The following is a 27,462-nucleotide window of genomic DNA, read 5'->3' as shown; positions in this document are numbered from 1 at the left end:
GGTGCCATCTGGGAGTGCAAGTGTGTTTTCTGCGGCCACTGTTGCTCAGTTCAGCTTCCAAAGTTGCCTGCTTTGTATAGAAGGGAGAGATGCCACATTGCTGGTCCTCAGACCTGAGATTCTAGGAGGGCAGTGACCAGGCAAGGAGAGCCGCTGCCTCTGTGAATTCTGTGTGAGAATAAATCTCAGTGATAAGCCAGTCACGCACTCCAACATGCCAGGAGGATTTCATTTTCAAAATATTTATTTAAATAAACTTTTATATGTATTTGAATTTTACAGGAAACAAAACACTGACAAATACTGTACAGCTTGGATCATTTATATATTCTTCTCAAAAAAGTGACTGCTTTTTCTTTACATTTTCCTGTTCTTTTTCCTCCTCCCAAGAAATCAAAAAAGTCCACAGAACAATGGATAAAGACCCCTCTGATGGTTTCTGAGTATGACCAAGGCAGATTAGAAGTCCACCGTGGGTGGGAACAACCCTACGCCCAAGTCCATGCCAGTTTAGAAGGTCTATTCTTTGTGGATCCTACTTTTAAAAGAGATTTATTTGATGTGTATGAGAGGTTTGCCTATGTATACATGCGTACCACATGCGTGCCTGGTACCTGCGTCTTCTACAAAAGCAACAAGTGCTCTTAACTGCTGAGCCATTCCTCCAGTTCCCTGGAGCCTCTTTTGTTCCATTAACTTACCTAGGTGGATCAGGTAGGCACAGGTCCCAAGCCCCCTACCCCACGACTATATCCATGGTAACTCTGGGATGAAGCAAGGGGAAAATGTGTCGTCATAAAGGAAGGACCTGGTATGATGCAAGGAGAAGAAGCAACACGAGAAGGACTGGCAGGGTGTGAGGCAGGAAGGCAGTACCAAGCACCACTTTGGGTCTCTGTTCTCTGGCATCTGTGGGAGGGCCTATCACATCGTGGACCCGGCTGTCAGACAGTCTGTGACAGGAAGTGTGATCCAATCAGGGTTGGGACTCCTGGATTCCAGGATACAGAAACAACTGGGAATTGCCCTTCTGGATGTTTCGTGACAGGAACTAGCTCAAGTCTATTTGATCAGGAAGCAGTAGGTACACTGGGCCCGGAGACGGAAGCTTCACTATGGCAATCAGTAAAAACCGACTTCTGTCTTAATTCAAACTGGCAGCCAGTTGTCACGGAAACAGTGTTATTCGTATGGTCCCTGATCCTGTATCTGACATCCCACCTCTGCTGTGTCTCCACCTCTTCCCCCAAGTCTTCTGTCTTAGGGTGACTGAGAGAAGTGGGAAGGACATCTGGTGGGTACCAAGTAGCACAGAAGGGGAGAAGACTGACTATTATGTGACATGTGGGGGACAGCCAGGTAATCCACAACTCCCTATGTGGCAAGGTGGTAGAGAATCAGAAAGTGTTGCTTTGGTCAGAGAGGCCTGTGGGTGGAAGGCCTGAGTGCCTAGTGACATTGAGGTTATGCAGGATGAGTGAGTGAATGTGACTGACCCAGCTGTAAGAACTACCACTAGGCAGCTACCCTCCAAGGGCCTGGAGCACAGTCGGAGTAGAACCACGAGTACCAGGCAGCCCAGCTGAACAAATGGAGTACAACCTTCCATTCACACAGTCTCATCGAGTCCAGGAATTTTTTTCTTGCTGTTATAATGTCATAATTTGGCTATGTCATTAATTAGACAGTGATTTTTTCCACTGTCTATAATGGTCTCTGTAGGGACAATATTTATAGCGCTCCCCAGTAGATGTGCAAATGAGCTGTTAGAGTGTAATCACCTCCAAGCTGGGAATTCTCTGCCTTTGTAACGCGGCCACAATACAATCAAAATGCCAAGCAATTTGATTTTTTTTTGTTTTTTGTTTTTCGAGCCTGTGGAGGCTGGGGGGGTGGGGGAGGGCTCTCCTCCACTCAGAATATGGCATGGCCTCAGGTACCACAGAGCACATATATCAATACCACCCAGGTCTCAATGCTTTGTCTCAGCTTCTGGAGCAGTTAATGGGGTCTCTTAAATGAGTAGGTCACTTGGGGGACCTGTGAGGTATTACAAGTTTATCCTTAACATCACTGTATATCCATCCACAGTTCTGAGTACCTACTGTGTACAAGCTATGTGCCTGAGCTTCAACATAAATGGCAACAAATATCTTTACAGTTTTATCTTTCATTTAAACTATGGCTTCTACCTCCCACCCGAGACACATCCTGCACTGCTGCAAGCACAAGGGATTGCTTCTGGTATGTGTTGTGGTGTGTGTGTGTGTGTGTGTGTGTGTGCGTGCGTGCGCGCGTGCGCGCATGTGCACTGGTTATGAGACTGGACTTGGGATGATCTCACTTGTTTTCATTCTGAAAGCCCTGGTCACACGGATTATAGCTAGCTCCTGTGGGCCATTGCTTTACCCTTTCTATCTCCATATACATCTCATGGATACACACCTGCAGTCCAATGAAGTGAATATGCGGATTTCCATAGCTTTCTTGTAGTCACTGCCAAGAGCTGTTTATCACTGCTTAGAAAAGGGCACCTTGCTGAGTAGTTATGGGGTAATGTCCCCGAGAGGTCTGGGACCCCATTAAACAGCTGTCAGAGGTAATGAGGACCTTGTCGTGAATTGCAAGCAAAGAGCTTTGAGTGGATTTGGAGCCATACTTTAAACTTTTAGGTACAGGAAAAAGGTCAGGCACATATAGAAGCCACCTGCTATCCATATCAATGTATAGCGAAGTGGGGACTGTACCAGGTTCCTAGAATGTCCAAATGCATTTCCAGTAAATGCTATGTAGGAATAGAAACAGGAAGCATCCGTCTCCACCCTGTGTGGCATACAGACAGTGCATAATGCCAACTTGCATCATGGCTACTTAATTGTGCACATGTGCCCAAACCGGAATGCCTTCCCATAGGCATTTCAGGTAGGTATATTTGAGCAAAAATACTTATTACATGGCCACGTGATAAATAGAATATCCTGTCCCATGTACCTGTTGTCCAAATGTGCATACATATGATGCATACAGAGTTGAATGCTATCTAAGATGCATGTATACATGTTTTCTGTGCTTTTGTGAGAGAGTATACCAGAAACCACAGCACATGCTACACCAGAGAGCACTGTTATCAGACACATAGCTGCCAAGACATTGTAAGAATTGTCTATACACTCTGGTCCATTGGGATGCTCAGTCTGAAATCTGTCCCTTGGTTGAGTAATCTGTGGGTGTAAATGCATCACTTTAAAGACTCCTCTAAGTCTCTGTGGTTGGCTTCCTTGCTCACTAGACAGGCAGTGATGGCCTCTTCTCCATCTGCAGGAGCTTGGGCTGAGCAGAGATCCAGAGGTCTTCATCTTTCTTCTTCTTCTTCTTCTTTTTCTTTTTCTTCTTGTTCTGTTCTGCCTGTTGGTTGCTCTTGGGTGGCCGGCTACAGCAGCAATGGCAACAGATGAAGAAGAGGGTGAGAAGCACCACCAGGGGCAGCCCCAGGAGCACAGCCAGGCAGACGGTGTTGAAGACCCCTCTTTCGTGTCTGGTCAGGATGGTTTCCCAGATGGAGTCGAAGAAGGTACTGTTTCTTTCCATGGTGCTGGGCTAGTGTGGGGCCAGAGGATCCCAATTATCTAACAAGCCCTGGGCCTCACAGAACACGGTGTTAGCCACTTGGAATTTATTTTTCTTTTGGCTTCACATTTGGGGAAGCCACTGGGAGCACCTGGAGAAAGTAAAATGGACAATTCAAGAGAAATGCAGCAGCGACGGTCTACCATTTTCATAGTGTCAGAGGATGTATGCTTAAAAAAGAGAACTAATGATTTGCAAACTTTTCTGAAATCATACTAACACTCAATGAGCAAAATACATGCAACGAGTCAATAACCTTTAACCCATTCTCACTATGTATACAAATGCTATTGGGCTTAGGATAAAAGAGTTAGTATTATGTCAGACCTGGTATATACTAGGTGCTTAGCAGTTGTTGAATAAATTAATTGGTGTGTATATCATGTGCTTTTTGGTTTATTCTCCTCCTGTACCCTAGCTCACCAGACAGGTGATGAACATGTATTTCCCACATGGTAGCCCCTTGTCTGAGGCCCAAGGAGCACAGCTTACCAGTTTTGATATTTACTAAAGCTTAAACACAAGATCAGATGGCCTCTTCCTGGCTAAGAGGTCATCAGTCCTCATCCTGTCACATGCCTGCCACCCTCCTCGGGTGCCTGCTCTCTTTCCAACACTCTCTCTTCCCTTCTCCTTACACTCCACTCCTGTATCTGGTCCTCTCTGCTTTCTACCTTCTCTCTCTTTGTCATCTCATTGGCTGCTTCCAAGCAAATCTTCCTGGTCTCTTTCCTACCCATTTCCTTTTTCTCAGGGGAAAGAAACCTAGCATCTCCTTGGGAACAGATGCTCGGGAATAGGCACGGGGGCCCCTACTCTGAGCTCAGTGGACAGCGGGCACCCTTGCGTTCTTGTACATGTACCATCTCTTCTGTCACGGGTCCACCTCTCCACATATATCTTGGGGGTCAGCTCTCAGGTGTAAAGTCCCGTGAATCCTGCAGTCCCTGTGTTCAGAGATGACTCTGGGAACAAACACCATTCAGAGAAGTTTAAGAAATTTCTCCCTGTGTAACACACTACCCTGGACTCAAGTATAGAGAGTGACCGATTTTCTGGCTGGAGACTTCTGGCCAGCTGTTTTACTTAAAGGTGGCAAACACAAGGTCTACTGTGGGGAAGCAGGATGTCTGAGGCTAGCAGGAGTTGTAGTGAGCACCCAGAGTTTTGGATAATGAATCTAGCGTTCTCCCAAGGGTGCTGCCGTCTAGACGGTGAGAATGGTGTGGATTATACTGCAGTGCTTGGTACTTTCCGATCAACAGGGTCTCCATGAGTGAAGCAGGTTAGGCTTGAATTCAACAATCACCCAGCTGCACACTCCTGAATGGGTGGGGCATTTTGTCTTTTAAGTGAGCAGTAGCTGTGGGCATTGCACCAAGAGACCTGTGTGTATCCTGGGCTCAGGATCCCAGATGAGTTCCTATTTAATTCTATTGCCTGGAGGTTAAAGTTGTGCTTCAGACAGCGTGGTAGGTTGTATGGTGTCCTAGAGGTTCTTCTAGAGGAGGTCTAGTTCCTGGAATTACATGCTTGACAATCGTCCTGTATACTCAGTGGCCATATGTCCATCTCAGCCCCACCTGACCTGGTCTACCGATGTGTGGCCCCAATCCCAATGGTATTATTTGCCCAGTCTTTGCATCTGCACAGATTGGCACCTAGCACTGTACCCATTGGTCCACAGGAACTAAAGCAATGCTATAAAAGTACAATGATGGTTTTTAGCCTATGTTTTTAAAGCACTTATATGCCAGGCACTGTTCTAGGGGCTTTCTACCTATTAATTCGCTTCTCACGCACTGACTCATTATTGCCATACGCAGCAGGTGCTATTGTCCTCCATCCTGCAGCTGGAGGCGGAAGCACAAGTCACAAGGTACGTAGCACAGCTGGACTTACTCATTCTGGGGAGTTTGGCTCTGGATCTCCAATGCGTTCACAGGCATTGCTCTGGGCCTCCTAGCCCTTTGAACAGAATTAACCCATTTTTGGCAAGCAGCCCAGGATTTTGCAGACTCTTAGAACTGTTGGCTATTCCACAGACTGACTCAAGCATTTATCCCAGTCTACGGTAGAGCAGTCTGAGAGGAGATTGATGTCTCATTATGAGACACTTCCCAAAAGAAACAGAACAAAACCCAACTCCTTCCTTAGCACCGACTTACAGAAAAGCTAAGCCCAAACTAAAATTCAACATGGCAACAAAAGAAGAGTGCATTCTTGGGGGCTATGTTCTTTTACTAGAGGCATGGTCTAGGCCCTTGGGAGGGCTGGAGATACCCCATGACATGGATCTGCCTGCACCCCATTCTGATTCTAAGATTCCAGGCTCTTTGAAGAGAAAAGTAACCATCAGTGCAGTCAGAACTCTGTAGGACCCATGCCCCACATAAGGACTTTTCCTTCTTAGAATTTCCCAACTTTTTGCCATGACCCCTTGCTTTGCTTCAGTCTTATGTAACAATATTTTTGGTTCACTTGGAGTGAGTTTCCTGTCCTGTTGTGGGAAGATTCAGGTGTCCTTCCCCTTGATCCTCCACATAGCCATACTGGGACAAAGAGCTCCTGGCACAGTACCTGGGATTCACATTCAGTGACACCACACCACATTATTCTATATCAGGTGGTGCTGGGCTCTGCAGGCAGGAGAAGGGCAGTAGGGAGAGAAAGGGGACTGGAAAGTATTAGGGTAGCTTTTAGCCACTTAAGGTTTCCTTTAAAGATACATAGGCTTTGACTGAGAACTCTGGGCAAAAGTGATGTTTAAACATCCCATGCTGAGCGATGAGTGGGACATGAATGGGACAATGGGCTGCCTTCCAATCAACTTGAAGCTCAGGGTGGGAGAGGCAGAGACCGGAAGATAAGTGAGAAGGGTGGATGGTGGCTAGGGTGGAGATGGGTCTTATGTGGGAGTTTGGTAACAGTCACCATGATCTGAGTTGACATTTAGAAAAAGATCGCAGATCTCAAAAGCTCTGGATAATTTTGTAAGAAAGTCCTTTATCCATTTAACCAACATTTATTGGACATTTGATCTGTGCCAGAGTCTGTGCTGGGCATAGGGGATTGGGCAATGAATAACAAAGTTATAATTTCTGACACCAGCTTTTAGAGTCCAGGGCAATTATTATTATTGAAGGTTGTGTCATAAAAGACAAATATAATAAGCACATTCCAACTTAGATTGCTTAGTTGGCTGAAATAGAATCGTGCGTTTGAATTATGTGTTTATCACAATGTCCCAGGCGCCCCGACCCTCCCACCTTTGTCTTAAACACGTCCATCCCGAGGCACCTAAAATAGCCTCTGAATAAATAGATTTCTCTTCAACTAAAACTAAGTCAATAATTCACCTCTGCATTCTTAAAGGTACTTATTAGAGTCAGCTCTCCACACAGCCAGGAAGAGTACTCATTAACATTTGGGAACCCAGTCTGGGGGAAATTCGATTAAAAAGTATTCTTTATATTTTTTAATCTAAGAATTCTTGTCTAGGCTCCCTAGGTTACTTGCTGAGCTCTGCTAATCTATAGCGTTTCATTAGTATTTATGAGCTTTGTGCTATTAGCATTTTCAGGAAACAATCAAATGTCTCCTTAGTGGTACAAATGAAAAGTTAGGGCTTCCATGGGACAGAATGGAAAAGAAGTCACACGGTGGGCTGAATGTACTCTGGGAAGACCCCGTCCCTTGGTTGCTTCCAAGTATCACTGACACAGAAATGTCATTCATCTAGCCTCGTAATGTAAACAATAGGTGCCAATCATTCTTTGTGGCTGTCCTTGTGGGTGTAGGATTGAAAGAGAGGATGGAGGAAAGTTACCTTCAGTTTCCTAGAAACAAAGTATTATTGATCCCCACAATCCTCTGTGGTATGGAGCTGCAAAGAGTCATTCATTCATCGCTGTTTCTCCACAAGCTTCTTCTATCTGTCTGGGTATGAGGCCCTGGAGCGGAACAGTGATACAGGAGCCAGAAGACCTGAGTTGAGCCTCAGAAGAACCTGTCTGACCGTGGCACATTCCTGAACCTGAACTACAAAATGAAGCTGATAAACATCTCTATGATGCTGTAAGGATCAAAACGGCCCAGTCTATAAACTATAAAATATATAAATATGATCCATAAAGCAACAGGTTATCTCTAGAAACAGCAGGTTAATTCTAGCTTTGAGCTATTGGTTCTTATGCCTTACTTCTCAGCCCAGTCCTCACTGTTGAAGAACCACCACCCCAGCATGGTGATGGTCGTGCGTGACATCAATTCCAGCACTCAGGAGGCAAAGGCAGGTGGATCTCTGAGTTGAAGGCCAGCCTGGTCTACAGAGAAAGTTCCAGGGCAGCCAAGGTTACATGGAAAAATCTTGTCTTACAACAAAACAAAACAAAACAAAACAAAACAAAACAAAACAAAACAAAACTAACCAACCAAACAAAAGACCCTACCACACTAAATTCCTCAGGGAGGAATCTTTCAGTTCTACTCCAGCTTAGGGGCTTCTGGATTCGGTGTCTGAAGTGCATGGTATCTTCAGCAATAGGGACTAATCTTATACCTCTGGGAGGTACCCAAGGGCAAGAGCAATACGCTATATGTCTTAGGAGTCCCTTGGAGAGCTTTGACCAACAACTCACACGAGGGCTTTTAATGTTTGGTACTGAGGGTTTTGTTAGGTGGTCTTTGGCTCTTTAAGGGAGCATTGTCAACCCAGATGGAAAATTTTCATTTAAATTATATATGCGTGTTTTATTTCTGTATTGTGGGTCTTTTTTTTTTTGTAGATTGTTACTAGTATGATTACTTGTGACTTTTCAGACATCGTTATTGTTATTTTACCCTCCTTTATTTATCGTCCTCCCCACTCCTCATCATCACTCTCTCCATTTTCCTCTTTTTCACCATCAGATCATTTATTTGCACCCTGCTATTCCCTTCTTTATTGTTCCCCTACTGCTACCCCAGAAATGGTCCCATTTTCACTTTAAGGTTTCTGCAGTCGCTCTAGGATATGTACTCACATCTGAACATTTGGAACTAGGAGCCTCAGATGAGAGAGAACATGTGACATTTGTCTTCCTATGCCTGGGTTACCTCACTCAATATGATCTTGTCTAGTTTTATTCATTACCTGTAAAGTTCATGATTTAATTTTCCTTACAGCTGAGTAGTTTCTATGCATATCTTTCAAAGGAGGTAGGCAACCCAGCCAACAGCCTTATCCAGCTATGATGCCTACGGACCAAACCAATGAGCAGCATGATGCATGCTAATAGGTGTGCCCAGCATGCTAACCCTAAGGGTGCGGCAGTGGCACACATACCTTGGTGTAACCAACAGTTTGCTAAATTGGACTTAATGCCCACTCAACAGGAGGGAAACCAGGCCTGGTACTGGAAACCCAGCTAACTACCCAGGGATAGTGAAGTCATAGACTTTGGAGGAGAACTTACAAGTACTACTTTACTCATAATTCTTAACAGAAGAGTCAATGACCAAATAGTCTTAAGAGGGCCGAGAAGCACTAGACAGGAAATTTGACTAATAACACCTATGGGCTGTCCGAACCTGGGAAGCTCCTGATAAGGGAGTCCAAAGGACAGGGTGATCTCCTAAACTAAGGACTGTCCCTTTCTCCAGAAAAACATTGTCTTGATAAGGCCAACACAGCAGACTTCTTTGATAATCATCACTTTGAGACTATAGGGGAACTGACTTGAAGATGGAATTTTCTGCTTTCAAAGTCCCCATTTCTAAAATCCCACCCCCCTGCACCGTATCTACTGGGTCTCCACTCCCAAGGACAGATTGGTGTCCTTCATTGCTCTGGTAGAAGAACAACCTGCTTCTGGAGAGGTTTTATTCTTTCTTTTATTTGCACATCATCTCAAATAACCCCCATCCAACACTAACTGCATTAGAATCATTTGTCCTTATAACCACAGGGAAGTGTAGTCCTCACCCTTAATACAAACAAACAAACCCTGCTTTTTGCAATAGGTGGAGACCATTACAGAAGACTGCAACCAATCAAAATGAAGAGTTGTGGAGTCCAGTCCCACTGAATGCATACAGTACGACTCCTACACATAGGCTCGGGGATGATTGTGGAAGCGGTGGTGGAAAGGTTTATGTGCCAGAGAGTCAGACAGTTTGCTGTGAGAGTATGTCTTTAGGAATGTCAGAAGCTGCATGCACAAAGTCTCTCCAACATGACTGTGTAAACATGAGCTGACCAAGGACGACAACAGCAGACATCCTAAAATAGATGGGGGAAAGCCCACGAAAGCTCAACTGTACACAAAAACCTACAGACAACCGAGGAATGCTAAGAGCAAAAGAGACAATCTTCCCCAGGGAAGAGCACACCAATTGGTTATCTAATGCCAAATGCTCAGCCCTGAACACATGCTTACAATTAACATACAGACTGAGCATGTTGTACTTAGGTATTTGGGAGTATTTATGTATGTATATTATATACATATGTATAAAAAATTTCATGAAAAGAGAGGTCATGAATTTGAAAGAAAGCAAAGAGGTAGATATTTATAAATACACAAATGATGTAATTTTAACCCAAAAAATTACAAAAAGATCCCCGCAACTTCATCAAACTAAAGGGGACGTCATGAGCAGCCTTCTGATTACAGCCGGCCTGCAGGTCTATGGTTTTAAGTCTAGACTCTGGCATTCAGAGACAAGAGAGGAAAAGGCTTGTTTAGAGGACTATTGAACTGATAGGTGAGGCTTCAAAGGAGTGACTGGCTTTTTGCAGGCTGAAGCCTTACTATCAGGCTTTGGGACCCATGGGAGTCAGTGCACAGGCATGACTCATTCTGCAGAGAGGGAGAATCAAATCTCTGAGAGTCAAAAGCTGCTGCAGGGCTGTGCTCAGGTCTGGCCCATGCTGTGAGAGCCTTGGGATAATGAATGTGTAGTCCTACTCTGTAAGGAAGCTGTCACTAGGTGTGAGAAGACAGACTAGAGAGGCAGAGGAGAGGAGGACATTCTGGTTCATTCCAGTTGTTTGGAGAGAACGGTGTCAGTAGAGAGGGGATAGTGGTGGAGAGGTTGGGACACAAAGCCAAGCTAAGATGTTCTTCAGATGTGAGTAGAAGAACTTTGCAAGACACGAGGAAGTGTTATTAGGCTCTACTTTCTAGCTCCGGTCTCCTATGAGGAGTCTGAATGAGTGCGCGTGCACACGTGTGTGTGTGTGTGTGTGTGTGTGTGTGTGTGTGTGCGTGTGTGCGCTCACCTGTGTGTAAAATATGTAAATATACATTTTTCTTTTATCTGCAAAGAACCCCAGGGAGCAGTTCCTGACTCTCACCAGCTCTAATACCTTAACCCACTCTGGCTGCCCAAACCTTGCCTCAGCTCTCAAACCACCCACCTTGTGAAATCCCCGGGGTTATGATATCACACAGTTTACAAAGCAAGCTTCTCTGGCTGTGAGGGCTCAGAGCAGAGCCTTAGCCCGTGGTTACTGACTCTGCTGATTTGTGTTGTATTTTGGTTAGAGCTCTTACCTTGCTAATCTGGAACACACAGGTACCCTCTAATGTTAAGAACTGCATTGTACAAAACCTGCTGGATCATGGCAAATAATCTGCTTGCAGGACATTATATTTGTTTCTGAATCCCAGTCCTGGACATTATAAAAGTAAGCATATTTCCCCAATTTAATTAACTGATTCATATGACTAGTTATAATAAAAGGTGGAGGAGGTTCTTGCCCTAAAGCACACATAGATGATATGTGACGAGAATTTGATTGTTGAAAGAAAATAGATGGTATTTTTTCTCCAGAATCAATGCTGGAATTATGCTTACAATTTTGAACAAAAATACAAATACCATCAATATTGAAATGATTAGGATACCCAGAGTTCTTAAAAATGACTGTGGTTGTTTAAATATGCTTGGCCCAGGGAGTGGCACTATTAGGAGGTATGGCCTTGTTGGAGTAGGTGTGTCTCTGTAGGTGTGGACTTTAAGACCCTTGTCCTAGCTGCCTGGAAGCCAGTCTCTCCTTAGTGGCCTTTAGATAAAGATGTAGAACGCTCAGCTCCTCCTGTACCATGTCTGCGTGAATGTTGCCATGCCTTGATAATAATGGACTGAACCTCTGAACTTGTAAGCCAGCCCCAATGAAATGTCCTTATAAATGTTGCTTTGGTCAGGGTGTCTGTTCACAGCAGTGAAACCATAACTAAGACAAGAACCAAAGGTTGCTCTGTTATAATGCACTTCCTCCATTAGACAACCCTTGAGATGAGCCTCTGGTGTGACTCCTTTAGTTTGTTAGCAAGAAATCTAGAATCTATTCTGCTGGAAGTCAACCCCTAGCAACTGGCACAGTCAGGACCGGACCAGTACTTTCTTGCTTTCAGCTCATCTCCTTGGCAGGCTTTCTCCAATAAAGTCCTTAAAAATTGACACCTAGGTGGTATTGTAAAAATGCAAGGTCCTCTCTGTTCTGCTTACTCATATGGCCAGGGAAGGGCTGCAATAGCCCGGGAACCACAGAAATGAAAATGTCCCTGCGTCAGTACAGGCAGAACTCAAATGTTGACTTCATACACCTTTGCTGTGGGTAGGTACTGAGTTCAGTTTTTCCTTCCCCCTCCCATAGCAGCAGTTAGCTTGTCCCAGCCAAGGTAGCTGATGAACAAGTTTACATAGATACTGCTTACCACATACATGTGGTCAGTTCCACAGTGCTCCTTGATAGCTACTTTGACCCAAGAATGGGTCACCTCAGTGCCTTAGAGAGGTGGTTCTGAATCCTGGCTCTTCCACAAGTGTAGCACGTTAGCGCTCTCTCTCTCTCTCTCTCTCTCTCTCTCTCTCTCTCTCTCTCTGGGGCTCAATAGTCTCACTTGTAAAATAGAGCTGACAGTCGTAGACTGTTGTTAGAGATAACTGCACCAGTTGGGAGAGTGTCTCAGAGTCTAAATAAGCAATAACTATGATGATTTAACCTCGGACCCCACCCCCAGCTCCTTGGCTAATGACTTGGTTTGCCTTTTAACATTTTTTTTGGTTCTTTTTTTCAGAGCTGGGGACCGAACCCAGGGCCTTGTGCTTCCTAGGCAAGCGCTCTACCACTGAGCTAAATCCCCAACCCCTGAGCTAAATCCCCAACCCCGCCTTTTAACATTTTAATGTGTTTCTGATATCATAATTTTGATATGTCTCTAAAAGAGACACTTTTCCTCTCTCTAGCTTTCCTGGGGCACGGAGGCTCTCTCTAAATATCTTCCTTGTTTTTCTAACCAATGATTCCAGAAATGTGAATGGACATCACTTAGAGGCAGACATATGTCACTTCATCCTCTCTCCATAGACTTCCCTGATTGTGTGGAGTGGTACCCAAGTCTGCTTTGTCACCTCCGTGTCATACTACCCTTCGTCTCCTTTTCCTGGTCCCCTTTCCTTCCCCCACAGTACTCCATTAGCTACTTGTGCATGAGAATTTGCGTCCTTGGCACTGCTGATAGACTCATGAACAAGGGCGATGTGGCCAAGCAAGTTACTCTCCACAGGAGAAGAAATTAGACAGGTAAGTGGAGATTAAACCCAAATGCGTCCTCGCTTCCATAAATGAAGTGATTACAGTGGTCTCTGTAGAGGTGACTTGAGGGATGACAAGGATCCTCAGAAATATGGATGAGGACCCTCAGAAGCAACAAGCAAGGAACGGGGGAGAGAAACAGGGCCATCCAGGATTGTGGGAGGTAGCACATGTGCAGAAGGTGAGACTCAAAGTGGAACCAGGGCTTAGAGAGAGAGCTTAGGCCCTGTGGGTGTTAAGAGGAATGTCAGGGAAATGGTCCTGAGAGGAAGAGGTGTGCCCTATTCAAACCCCTTGCTGATGTATTCATCCAAGTGCTCAAACCAGTCTTGGTCTACAGTTTTTTTTTTCTTCCTTTACTTTTTCTAGACTCTCACTGTGACTTGTACCCACTGCTTGACCCAGGGTGATAGGGAGATCTCAATTCCTTAGCATGGAGGGTTAGTCTCCTCTGACCTGTTTCTCTTATCTCCCCAACCTCATCCACCCCCTCCCCAACCTCATCCACCCTACTGCCATCCTCTATCTGTACTGAGTTTCCAGGATCATTTCCTGCCTTTCCATTACCATGCTCGGCAGTGTTTCACCTGCCCCATGCCTTCCCAGCTCTTCCCTCCATCCACTCCTCAGGGAGACTCCTGGCTATTCAGGCCTCCCCTTGTGGTGTGACTCCATATCTCCTATCCCCCACGAACTGATTGCTTTTCCTTCTGAGTTTTCATGGAGGCAATCCCATATTAGAGCCCTGATCTCAATGCCTTACAATTTTGTTTTTTCTTTTTAAAGAAATTACAAGAATTTAGAAAAAATTGAAAAGGTTATGTAAGTCTCAAACACTCTTATGTTTTCTGACTTGTTTTTCGTACTCACTCCAGGCCTCTCTAAGCAGTGATTCACACTTCTCAGTGTGACCTGAAAGACTAGCTCTGTGCTTACCATATAATGGGTGATAATGAATATTTGACATATAAAGGAATTCTGCTAACATTTAAGCTGAGCAAAAGCATGACCCCATTATCTGGATTCTAACTCCAAAATACCTTTCAAACCCAGCCATGTCTCCTCACTTCCAAGGCTAGGTCACTGCTCCCTGTTGGGTTACTGCCGAAGCCTCCTTTGCGAAGCTTCCTTTCCAGTCTTTCTGGTTCCATGTTCCCCTTGCTCTTGTTCATGTACCCACAGGAACAGGCCACTGTGCTCTCAGCCCTAGATTATGCTCCATGTTACCACATCACACGAAGTGTAAAAGATAAATGCTATATCAGATTCCACAAATTATCCCCATCATGTGCCCCTGCATGATTATCTGGTCCACGCTTCATCATGTCTACCCTGGCTGCATCATTTGGTCCCCGTCTCCATCATCTGGTCCACGCCTTCATCATGTCTACCCTGGCTGAATCATTTGGTCCCTGTCTCCATCATCTGGTCCATGCCTTCATCATGTCTACCCTGGCTGCATCATTTGGTCCCTGTCTCCATCATCTGGTCCACGCCTTCATCATCTCTACCCTGGCTGCATCATTTGGTCCCCGTCTCCATCATCTGGTCCACGCCTTCATCATGTCTACCCTGGCTGCATCATTTGGTCCCTGTCTCCATCATCTGGTCCACGCCTTCATCATCTCTACCCTGGCTGCATCATTTGGTCCCCGTCTCCATCATCTGGTCCATGCCTTCATCATGTCTACCCTGGCTGCATCATTTGGTCCCCGTCTCCATCATCTGGTCCACGCCTTCATCATGTCTACCCTGGCTGAATCATTTGGTCCCTGTCTCCATCATCTGGTCCATGCCTTCATCATGTCTACCCTGGCTGCATCATTTGGTCCCTGTCTCCATCATCTGGTCCACGCCTTCATCATCTCTACCCTGGCTGCATCATTTGGTCCCCGTCTCCATCATCTGGTCCACGCCTTCATCATCTCTACCCTGGCTGCATCATTTGGTCCCTGTCTCTATCATCTGGTCCACGCCTTCATCATGTCTACCCTGGCTGCATCATTTGGTCCCTGTCTCTATCATCTGGTCCACGCCTTCATCATCTCTACCTTGGCTGCATCATTTGGTCCCCGTCTCCATCATGTAGCCCTGTTACTGTTTCTGAACATTGCATTGCATTCCTTTCTGTTTTATCCATTGTGTCCCATCCTGGGACTCTCTACTTGCTCAAAACTTCATCTATCTCTTTGCTTGGTCCATGTAATCTCAGAGCTTGATACAAATATGTTGGAATACTCATATCTTAACACAAATGAATTTAGATTTTCCTGCAATGATACCTCAACACAGGGCTCCTCCTGCCTTCTTATCCCATGGCCTTATGATCTGTCTCGATTTGAAATTTGTTGTTAACTCCAATTGTCCTTCTTTCCCTCCCCTTCTCCTCTTCTTCTTTTTCTTCTTCCTCCTCCTTTTCCTCGTCTTCCTCCTCATTGCCTTCTTTTACCTTCTCCTCCTCCTTTCCCTCTTCTTTTATCCTCTTCTTCCTTGTCCTTCCTCCCCTCTCATTCTTTCCTTCCCTTTCTCTTCTTATCCCTAACTACATGGCTCCCTGCTGGTAGAGATGTGCATGTTTCAATCTGACTTCCTTTTCTGAAATATGCAGGAGAACAGGGCCCTTTGTTTGGCTATTATATTTGAAGGCCCAGATTTGGGCAGAAGCTATGTGAACAAATGAAGTTAACCCAGGAGTTCTGAAAAAGCACCCGAGAACCTGACTGGACCTGAGTCAGTCATTCTGGTAGCTGGGAAGAAAGTGCAGAATGGAGGGTATAAAAGGTGAGCACAGCTCACAGCTGAAACTGAGCTTTGATGATAATTGCCCACCCATTTAGCACTGTCCAGTCAGATCCTCCAGCCACAAAATTCATTTGAGAGGGAAATAATGACCATGAAAATCCCATTATCAGGAAAGCAGTAGGGAGTGGTGTATGTTTTATCGGCTCCTAAATAATCAGCTACCTTCCTTGTGCTCAGTTACAAAGAGCTCATTGTAGCTGGGACTTCCAGATAACAGGGGATCCTTTCCTAATTACTATATGTTCTATTTCAGGTTCAGCAGAAAAGAAAATTAAAAAGCTCCATTTCACTTTAGGTTCAAAGGAGTCAATCTCTCAATCAATCAGGTATTAATTAAGCTATGCTAGGACTTACAGGGAAAGTCAGGGATAGCCTCTTCTCAAAGATGGTACCAGGGAAATTATTAGTGGACGATTCAGGAACAAAGAAAAGGGTTTAAAATGGGTTTTTATTTGGACTTTCTTTAATTTTCTATTATGCAAAAACAGAAGGTCTGGAGTCTCCAATTCCTTGCTTTTTCTTTATTTCTCACTGTCTTGATCCCCCCACCCCCTTTCTCTGCTCATCCTAATTGTATTATCTCCAAAGGATTTGTGCCTGGGACCCAGAAAACAGTTCATCCTTCTTGGTCTGCTCTCAGGCACACTTCATGGAAAGCAAGTCTCTCTGATTCCTTGAAACATCCAGCTGTGCTCATGTGGTGAACACAGCATCTCCAGCCCAGAGCAAGTTATAGGGAAGGTGTTTCTTAAGCGTTCTTCCCATAAGCCAAAAAAATGTATAGGGAAGGACTTTGTCTCTACAGCCAACGTGGTAGAGGGTCTGGCAGCATTCAAAACCACTTTAGGTTCAGATTTTTCCCTCTGGCGCCTGCCTTAGAGGGTGGGGTGTTCATTCATTGTGCAGCAGCATTGGGCCCCAAGTCTGGCACAGTGCCTGGTGGAATGTGGACCGCCAGCACCTCTGCGTGGCTTACCAGAGAACACATTTCTAGGTGAAAGGAGTCAGATAATGTGGGAAGCATGCACTACACCTCACGCAGTGAGTGCCTTAAAATTACCTCAAGGAGCCCAAAGCAGCAAGTACTTATGGCATTCTTTTATTAGGAAATCATTTTGTTCAGATCCCTGTTTGATCTGTTTTTCACTGAATTGGTTTAAAGGGTGCACTGAGCAGCTCCCGGAAATCAGGGCAGGTACAGTTGACTCTGTCTCTCTGCCCTCTTGCTGCCTTTATTTCTACCCGTCCCTTACTCTGTTCCCTCCCTCAGCCCTCCTGACCTCCAGGATCACTTTTCTTGGGGGTTTGTCTAGTACATCACCATCAGTCTTTCTCTTCTTTGTTTCAGTCAGAATACCCTCTTGTTTTCATTTGATCTGGTTACTGACTCGGATATTTCAGAAGGCCAAAGCCTCTAAACAGAGCACTTGTGGGGCAGTGAAAGAAACCCTGGCTCCCAATTGAGGAGGTTTGAAACCCTGGTGACCATGAAGGGATAGTAGCCATTTCACCTGACTCCTAGGAAACCAGGCCTGTCACTAGCCTGCAGCCCTCCATAAATTTGTGGCCATCAGTCATGTAAGGGCAAGGCCCCTTCACAGGTAGAGGACATAACCACAGGTCACATAGGCTCAAGACAGATCTCCATTATAATGAGGTACCTAAAGGTCTGGAGGCTTAGCCAATCACCTTTTCTTCCCAGACATCCTCCCTGCAAAAGGTATTTAATCTCAGGCCCACTCTGAGAAGTGGGGTACAGTTTTACTCATCCTCTTTCCACCATGACAATAAACACCTTGAAACCATGGACTGCCTCTTTTCATGGGATCCACCATGGGGAGTCACAGAAAAGGCCTTCACCTACAGAGCTGCCATCTATCTCCTGTAGATAGCCTCCCAGCACTCCCAGCAGTGGCTGCCACCAAGCCTGCAGCCTGGTGCAGTCAAGCTAAAGACTATCCCTGTGGGACCAGTTGGAGTCCCTCTTCTTCCCCCTCAGCCCGGGTTAGATCCAGCCCTGTGGGCCCCCATTCCATTCCCAGCTCTTCTGTGGCATCCCGGCGGCACCTGGATGCCAAAGAGCCCGAGAACCAGACAGCTCTGGCCTCCTTGCAGGCCCCGGGGACCCCCAAGCCAGCTCTGGCTCTGTTCTCTGCTTCAGACTGTGTTTCCCCTGGAGCGGTGCCCTCGACTTCTCACAGTAGGACACCTGCCTGGTGGTGGCTTGGGGTAAGCACAGTCAAACTTCCTGTCCTGCTTTCCCCAGCAGCCAGAGCCCTGTGGCAGAGCGGACATAGGACTCCCCTTAATCCTACAAGCACTGGCAAATGTCTTAGTACCTCAGGTCTGTGGAATCAAATGCCACCATTTGTTGAGTCCACAGCTCATTTGCTAAGTGCACAGCTCTCTCCTCTCTCTCTCTCTCTCTCTCTCTCTCTCTCTCTCTCTCTCTCTCTCTCTGTGTGTGTGTGTGTGTGTGTGTGTGTGTTGTCAAGCCTTTATATTAAGGTTTAATTCAACAACTCAAGGTAATCAATCCTTTTTATTTCCATCAAGGGACTGAGGCCATCAGAGACTAAGAAATATGTCCAAAGGAGCTACCAAAGGGCAAAATGAGGATTCAATCTAATTCCAGCAGAAGGCAAAGGTCCTGCTGTAGCTCCTGTTATGCAATCACCATTCTCAAGGAGATGAAGGACTTCAGTCTCTGGACTTGTTTTGTTAGGGTGATGGGTTCTCACCCAATAATTCCCTGGAACACGTGAGAACTCCCACATGTGCCACATCCTATGGAAAACTCCTGATGACATGTATATTGCGATTTTTAAAGAGTTCACACTTTTAATATTTTTAATTATGCATTTGTGCATTTGCCTGCTTAACTTCGTGCCGAGCACTTGCAGTGCCCACAGGGGCCAGAAGAGGGCATCAGGTTCCTTGGACTCGGAGTCACCGGTGGTTGTGAGCCACCTGATAGAAGTGCTAAGAACTGAACTTAAGTTTAGCCTCCTCGAGAGAAGTGAGCACTCTTCATCTCTGCACCGTCTCTTTAGCCCTAAACTATACACCAGTAGGAGGAATCTGGATTTGAGCCAGGGCCTTTCTAATGTTCTATGTCTGACCTATATCTCCTGAGGGGCTTGAGGGATGTGTAACCACATATGTCAGAAGACAATAGTTCTCCAAGGCACGAGATTCCAAATAGGCATAATACCCACTTGCATTCCAGCCATTGTGCCCAGCACACCCTTACCTCATTATGAAGACGTTTCCTTTTCTCTTTTATAGAAATCCTCAGTTTTTAGTTAGGCTTAATATTGAGCTGTGCTAATTTCTCACGAAGGCACAGTCTTTGGAGCTTTAAAGAAGGCCAGAGTTCTCTCTGATGCCCGTTTCATCTATTCCTGTTCACCACCTGGTCCCTGGGGGCATTTAAAGCTCGCAACCTGAATTATAAAATTCCTGGAGTAGGAATTGCATCTCTGTAGAGAGAACCACACAGCAGCAGGCAAATACAGATGAGGAGAAAAGGCCAGCCTGTCTTAGCAGCAGGCACCTCCTCGTTGACTGAGCTTGGTCTCTGGTTAATCAGCCGTATGGTGAAACAGAAGATTGTCTGCACAAGAGTTACTGCCTACGGTGATGTCCCGGGCTCTGTGCATAAGCTGGTATCGAGGCAAAGTGCAAATACCAAGCTAGGAACCAGAGGGACCAGGTCTACTCCAGTTCAGTTGCCCTCTACGTCTTTGACCTCCGGCAACATCAGCTAAACTTTCTGAAGCTACTGACGGGCAAAAATGAGGTTTCAATTTAATCCCAGCCTTCCCCTGTCTGAGAAATGAGATCATCACCTGCCTTGGATAGTCCTCAAAACTCTTGTGAAGAATAGATAAGACATGTGAGAGAGCACCAAGAAGGCTGGGGTGGGGGTGGGTGTGGGGAGGGGCACCCATAATCTAAATGTCACATAATGGAATTTTAAAGAATTACATTTAAAGGATGGAATTAAATGTAGAATTAGAACCCTGAGCAGGGCAGGTCTACCCCCTCCCCAAACCTCACTCCCAGGTCTCTGTGAATCTCAGTCATCAGGAGCTATGTTTCCAAGGTTGGGGGTCCACAAATGCACCTGGGTACCACCCACTCACACTTATATACATCCAATATGATCACATCCTGGTTTTAGTCCTCCAAAAATCTGTAGTCATGGTTACAGAGAAAGACCTCAGCCACACCAGCCCTCATTTTTATGATTCACAAGTGTTCGGTGAAAGTTTGGAGCCAGTTTTTGTGGGTGTGGTAGAGTCGCTAGGTGAGGTTTTATTTTTGGAAGGCTCAAGCCTCTGAAGTCATCTGTGAGCTAAGAGTGGCCAGGGCGGGATGGTGCTGGTTCTGTTCCATAAATAAAGGGAGAGCTCAGCTCCTGGGAGACTGCAGCCACTGCTGCTTAAGTCTTCCAAAGTCATATCCTTTAGTAGGGAGGAGTGCTTTTTGAAAAAGCAAAAGGACGGCCAAACATTTACGTGATTCAAGGGCTCCTACACAGGTGGCAATTAAAAGATAGACCTTAAATTAAAAAACTACATAATTCTTAATACCAGAGAAGGGTATTTAGAGTTCTGCAAACTGCTGCACTAACGGAATGACAGACTGGTTTCTTTTTCTCAGTAGTGACGGGGGAAGGCCTTACAGGCTGGAAACTAATGGTGTGGCAAAAATGTACAATTATGTGACTTGAAAGCAGTACAGATAGGGTTCTATTTTCCTTCCCATTTCCTTCCTTCATTTAATGTTAACAGAAGTTCATGGCAATTAAAAGTCAAATGCTACCTTATTACAGTGTCAAGGCTTAAAATGGCCTATGCCAAATCAGAGGGAATGAGCAGAAATATTGTCATTTCCATAACAACTCACCCCTGTGGAATGTATAGCATGCTATGGCATTTCTGAGTCACCATGCTTTGGGTCACAGCCTCTGAAGATGAGTCTCCACCTGTCCTCAGCATGGGTATAAATTTGTGTTCCTAACAGCGCATGGAAACCTTTTCCTTTTGATCATCTTAGTAATAGTTGATAAATGCAAAGAACATATGTTATTGAGCTAAGATGTTGAGTACCACGAAGTGCCGGGCAAAAGGCATCCTTTATCCTACCATTCTGGTACCATTTCTTCCAAAGATATGACATTCCTTTAGTCTCAAATGTAGCTGTCTCCTTGTTAGCTCTACCAGCTTCACCCCTTCCCTGATCTACTCCGTGTACCAAGCACATGCCTACTCATGTCTGAAAGGTGAACACAGTCACAGGAGTCCTCCTTCACCAAGGTTCCACTTTCTTCAGCTCTAATACCCTGCCATCAAAAAACATTGGTAGGAAAATTCCAGAAATACACAATTTACAATTTTAAGCTCTGTACAATTCTGAGGATTGTCATGACATCTTGCACTGGCCAGTTTGTACTGCTCAGGATATGAGCACTGTGTACACTACTATCTGTTACTCCCTTAGTAGCTTCCTGGGTTACTAGATTGACTGCCCAGGTATGGCTATGTTATGTTCAAATAACTTTCACTTAGTCACGGACTCATATAATGAAGGTACTGATGCTTGCAATTTTACTATAATATATATTAAACTATTTCAGCATATTATGATTACTCTACTTTATTATTTTTACTGTCAGTGTTTTGCCATGGCTAATTTATAAACTCAAATTGATTACAGGTATAGACAGACCGAAGATAGATTAAAAACAGGCACACACTTATCCTCATCTACCACTTGTTCCAGATGTTTCAGAACATCTGTCAGGGGAGGCTAGGGACTTCAGATCTTATTATCCCTGGGCATTCTGTGGTGTGGCCACAAGGGTGACCTTTCTGCAGGCCGCCTGTTAGCTGTTAGATTTTATCTCTCCTAGGCACTCAGAAAGCATGGCTCATTAGATCAGCTGTCATGCCGTTGGGTCTTGAAGGAATAGGAGGAGCATAGGAACACTTAAGAGAAGAGCATGAACAGTGGGTCTGTTCCTCCTGTTAGAAGGCAGGAATGGCTCCTGGGGATTTAGAGCAGCCATGGAGGGGACTATTGTGTAGTGCTTAACAAGGTGAGCAGTACGGCCCATGGTGGAATGTTTGTAGGTTCCAGGCCTCCAGCTTGGGTTTTGACTTTTCCATGGTTTTATTCACTTATATTTTTGTGAATTTTTACAAGTCAAAAATCAAAATCTAGTGAATGGACAGTTTAAGGGCCACAAACTCATGAACTGAGGCATGAAGAGGCGATGTGACTTACTAAGGATGTGTCATGAGACAATCACTCAGTTGCTCTGGGCCTCGGTTTCTTTATCTCCATCCTGGGGATAATCTAGAAGAATACACACAAACATTGCTTCTTTAGAAGACGACTGGGAACACAGCTTGACTTTCCTCTTAATCCTTTGGAGCAGTGCTAACAATACAAAATGTTACTTGCATACTCCTTAAAGGCAGACACACTATCCTTGTGTACCCCCTAAAGACAGACACACTATCAGCTGGATGTGAGGTCCTCACAGGGTCCTTCAGGTGAAGTAGGTGATGCGTATGATGTATACCCTTTCTTCTAAATATCCAGAGTCAGAATTGGCATCATTCTGGTAGATGAAAGCACGCGACAAACAACACAGGCAGCAATAAGGACAACAGCAGCAGCAGCAACAACAATAAGAGCAGCAACAGCAGCAACAAAACCAATATAACAACAGCAGCAGTAACAACAGTAGCAGCAACAACAGCAGCAACAGCAGCAGCAATAGCAACAACAAAAGCAAGGAAACCAGTAACAGCAGCAACAGCAGCAGCAATAGCAACAACAAAAGCAAGGAAACCAGTAACAGCAGCAACAGCAGCAGCAACAATACAACCATGCAACAACAACAACAACGACAGCAACAGCAACAGCAACAGCAACAAAACCAATTCAACAAGAGTAGCAGCAGCAACAACAGCAGCAACAACAAGGGAAGACATAAGCCTGCCTAATTCCAGGGAAGCTCTTCCTGCCAGGGTAGTGGAGCTGAGGCCTACTTGATGTCTAGGTGATGGGAATTTGGTCCTTGTGTGCACAATGACTCTTGTGTTTTCAAGGACTAACAGAGCATGTCCACCCTGTTGAACAAGTTCTGAAACGCACATTCCATCCATTACTGAGAGGCAGCGGGGCTGCTCACGTGAGCAGAGGGACTGCACTAGTGGCTGCCCTCTGGTTGATCGCTGATGCCTGTGGGTTAGAGAATACTTATGACTCTACCTTGGGCTGTTAACTGAGTCCCTGTAATAATAAAAAAACCCACAGCACTGCTCTTTATACGTGAAGAAGCTCATAGTGCCAACACTTCCTTGTGTCAACGCAACATGTCATTTGACTTATTTCCTTGTCAGAGCATATGGATTCCATGTCAAGAGGGGTTAGTTAAGTATCTACTATGTGATTGGCATATGCTAAAGGGTAGGGGTGGTAAGAGCTGTGACATGGCTTTTATCATCAGGGAGTTTCGTCATAAACCTTGGAACACTGCACATTCCTGTTGTGCATTGCCAGAGGGGTAGGTCAAGTTCCGCTGCCTCATGAGCCTCGTGCTTCTTATCACTATCAAGGAAGATGACCAAGCAGTGGCTGCACTCACCATCCAGTGTTAATCCCCAAGCCCAGACGGTAAGATACGTGTGAATTCTGTGTGACTGGAAAATGTCCTGCAGGGTAGGTTTTGCTGTTTGGAGCCAGAGTCCTTCTGAATCCCAGGCTGGCCTCAGACGTGTTAGTTACCTAGCAGAGGATGACCTTGAGCTTCTGACCTTCCTGCTTCTACTACACCCCACCACTCTTCCCAAACCCACTGAGATTTTTAGTCTATTTACCTTCTCAGCCTCAGGGAAAACCTTGTTCCTCTTGGGAACTTCCCAGGCCATATTAAAGGTCAGGGTCCCGGCTCTGTGCCCTTTACTGTCCCTGTGTTCTTGCTACAGTCCATGACAGCCCTAGGACTTCTTCCCCCCCCCCCCCCCGGAGCTGGGGGCTGAACCCAGGGCCTTGCGCTTGCTAGTCAAGCGCTCTACCACTGAGCTAAATCCCCAACCCCACCTTAGGACTTCTTATTCCATCATCTGCGCTCCTCTCCACACAGAATACATGCCCCTCATGAGATCTTCATCATTGCTCTTCCTGAGTGCTGGGATTACACGTGTGTGGCGTCATGCCTGATGCAGGTTCAGTACAGTGAGTCTGGCAAAGGTTCCAGAAGTTCTGGGCAGAGGAGTCCTGATGAAGCCAATGTTTCTGTTGTCATACCTAATGTCCCTCATAAATGGAAGGACACCTTGCCAGAATTCAGGTTTACCCAGCATTAAGGAACCACCTCTGGGACCGAAGGCAGTCTGACCTAACCACCAGGTAGGCAGAGAAATCACATATATTACAATGAAAAAAAAACCTTTTATTAATTGCATACGTTCTCCCTTAGACAAAAATATGATTAGGACTTGAAATGAAATATCACTAAACAAATAAGAAAGAAGCTGCTATTTATCTCTTGGTTTCTTGGATAAGGGGGTGGGAGCTAGGAACACCAGTGTGATTTTGGTCTCACCTTTGAACCAACCCCCAAATGGGCTTGGGTTGTTTATGGTTAAATTAAGTTCTACTAAGACCTTACACTTACAATGTTCAGAGTTTTGGGTGGTGGGGGAATGGTCTCATCACGTAGCTCAGGGTGGCCTCCTCCCGGAACTGCTCCTGCCTCAACCTCCTTAGTGCTGGAGTTGTACACCTACACCATTACACCCAGCTCAGGGATTCCTTAATGGATCTTGTAAACATTTTTCCTTCAGTGCACAGTAAAGTAGAAAAGAAACAGATTGCTCGCCCTGTTTCCCTCGGTGAATAAAGAACAAGGGTTTGCTCAGAACTATAAAGCTGCTGTGTAGACACAAAAAGACAGGCTATAGTTTTTGTGTCCCTGTGAGATGTTCTCCTCCCTATACTAACTCCTGAACAGCAGCAATAAGGGGGACAGGCAACAGCCACCAATCATTCTGGAAGTTTACAAAGCAAACACTGGGACCTGGGTTTCCCTTTGCTTTAAAGGGCTCACACGAGCTGCTGCATCTGTAACCCACCACTCTTCCCAAAGCCACCAACTTTCAGAGCCTCCTCATCTTCTAAGCCTCAGCTTAGAAAGCTCACCTTGTTCCTCTTGGGAAAATGTTCTGGGTCACATTAAAGGTTAGAATCTCTGGTTTGTATGCTCGCCATAGCCCATGCCAACATTAGGGTAGTTTCTTATCCAATGATCCTTTCTCCTTTCCACAGGAAATCCACTCCCATCCTGGGATCCCCAGTATCTGGGACTATTTTGTTATCAAGTCAATGAATGGATATCTTTTCTAGATGAGCAAACTCTGAGGCTTACTGAAATGAAATGACTTGTCCAAGGTCTCACAGCTATCAAAGATGCCACGACAAAATTTCTACCAATGGATATACCCGAAACTCTTGCTCAGACACACTGATGTCTAGGTTCACACACAAAACTGTAGCCAAAGAAAAGAAAACATTTAGAAAAAAGCCCCCGACAATTGCTATGCCAATATTCTGTATTTGGAAGTCTCAGCCTAGCCACTGCTCAGATCCAAGATGCTCCTGGGATTCTCAGAGTAGATATATTCTGAAAGCAAAGGTGTTTGGCCTCAATGGGCATTTGCCTTTTCATGGGACGCCTCATGTGGCATGTTAAGATGACATCACTCAAAAGGGTGGCTGCGTCCATGTTGTTGGACAGCCCTACCTGCTTCTGTTCTTGACGTATCTGTGTTCTTGAACTGATGACATTTCACACAGTGACTCCAGACGCCACACAAACTGAGTCCAGGATGTGTGTGTGTGTGTGTGTGTACTATCTCACTACCCCATTGCTATTACTACCAAGTGTCTGCTGCCATTCTTCCCAGGTGACTCTCTCTGCTGTCTTCTATCCTCCATCTCTGAGCCCTTGTTGTTGATATCACTGAGGCTGAGGAAGCTAAGAGCTGCCATATCTGCTCCCAGTGGTACAGCGGTTTGCTTCAGTTTCATCTTGCTACCTACCATGTACATGAAGAAATCTCTCTTTTCTAAGACTTCCCAGGAAGTGCTACATGATATCCAAGAAACCTTCTTCCAGCTCTCTGGGTAAAAGACTCAAAACTGAATTGAAGATAGACAATGTTTTAAAATTTGTTTCTTATTGGGGAACTGGGCGAGCATAGGGGAAACACCCTAGGGCGGGATTAATTATGTGTCCCAAAGGGGATTTAAACAAATGGTTATGGGAACAGCAAGGCGGGATGAGGAAATCTCTATGAAGAGTGCATGGAAGCGTCCAGGCAGGTGAGCTCTGAGTGGGCACCTGTAAGACAACGAGGCAGCAAGGATGGGAGAGAAAAACTAAGGTTGCTCGAGGAGAGTCGTGACTCGGAGGAAGAATTCAATTAAGGTGGCTCAGGCTCCAGCTCAGATCTGGAGGTTTCCAACCTCCCTGTTTCTATGACAATATTCAGGCAGCTTCCTCTGACTCTCCCTCTCCCTGGTCCTTTCTCCAGCTGCTTTAAATGCCTCAGGCATTCCAGGAGCAGCCTGGTACATGGTAGAAATTCCTCAGGGCTATGGCCTATGGAGGACACTCCTGGGAAACTTCCTTTCCTTCCATATGTCACGAGGTGTCATGACTTAAAAGTCCAGGGACTAGGGATCACTGCTGACACATGAGGGCTGAAAACCTTCAAGTATTTTTCATGTTTGATCAAGTAAGTAGACTGCTGTATAAAAGCCCTGAGTGAACAGTGGTTGTTTTCTATATCCTCCCATCCCCCATTCAACTAGGCTTTATCTCTTTTGTGCATCTTTAAGTTTGATGTAATCCTGATATTTAGATCAGTCACAAGGACCTTGGGCAACTAATGCTGGTGTGGTTCAAAGGGATACTTAAGCCCCATCCCCCGCCCCTTCCCACCACCTCCATACACACAGAGACATATACACACACCCATACCCCATACCTCCCTCCCACACATACCCCCACAACCACACCCCCTCATACATACCCTCCCTACATCTACACACACACACACACACACACACACACACACACACACACACACACACACATTCTCCCACCCCTATCTCCTTAAACATACATATACCTCTACCCAAACACACACACCCAGGCAGGGAGGGTGTGGGAGAGACAAAGAGAGGCAGAGGGAGATAGACAGAGAGGGGAGGGAGAGAGAGAATAGAGGGACAAGGGGGAGAAGGGAGGAGAGGGAGAGGGAGAGGGAGAGGGAAAGGGAGAGGGGGAGGGGGAGGGGGAGGGGGAGGGAGAGGGGGAGGGGGAGGGAGAAGGGGAGGGGGAGGGAGAGTGTTTGCATAGC

The 27,462-nt window shown here is 45.6% G+C and overlaps 1 protein-coding gene across 5 annotated transcripts in view; it reads right to left on the bottom strand.

The window, feature by feature from the left end:
* Positions 1-226: 226 nt before the first annotated feature.
* Positions 227-27,462, bottom strand: part of Kiaa0040 (KIAA0040 ortholog) — a 37,572-nt gene continuing 10,336 nt past the window's right edge. The window contains exons 2-4 of one of the 5 annotated variants that reach the window (XM_039090220.2): positions 22,310-22,381; positions 7,457-7,580; positions 227-3,718 (exon numbers count right to left, since the gene is read on the bottom strand). In XM_039090220.2, the coding sequence (XP_038946148.1) occupies positions 3,286-3,588 (303 nt within the window). In that variant the 5' untranslated portion in view covers positions 3,589-3,718; positions 7,457-7,580; positions 22,310-22,381 and the 3' untranslated portion in view covers positions 227-3,285. Of the gene's footprint in view, positions 3,719-7,456; positions 7,581-22,309; positions 22,382-23,681; positions 24,007-27,462 lie in introns of those variants that run through there. The other 4 variants (XM_039090219.2, XM_063271935.1, NM_001162897.1 and 1 more) reach the window with 4 other exon arrangements.

The sequence above is a fragment of the Rattus norvegicus genome, chromosome 13 (genome assembly GCF_036323735.1).
Source record: "Rattus norvegicus strain BN/NHsdMcwi chromosome 13, GRCr8, whole genome shotgun sequence".
NCBI classification, from domain to species: Eukaryota; Metazoa; Chordata; class Mammalia; order Rodentia; family Muridae; genus Rattus; species Rattus norvegicus.
Note: the sequence above shows the minus strand (reverse complement) of the source record. Positions and strands in the feature narration are given on the sequence as shown.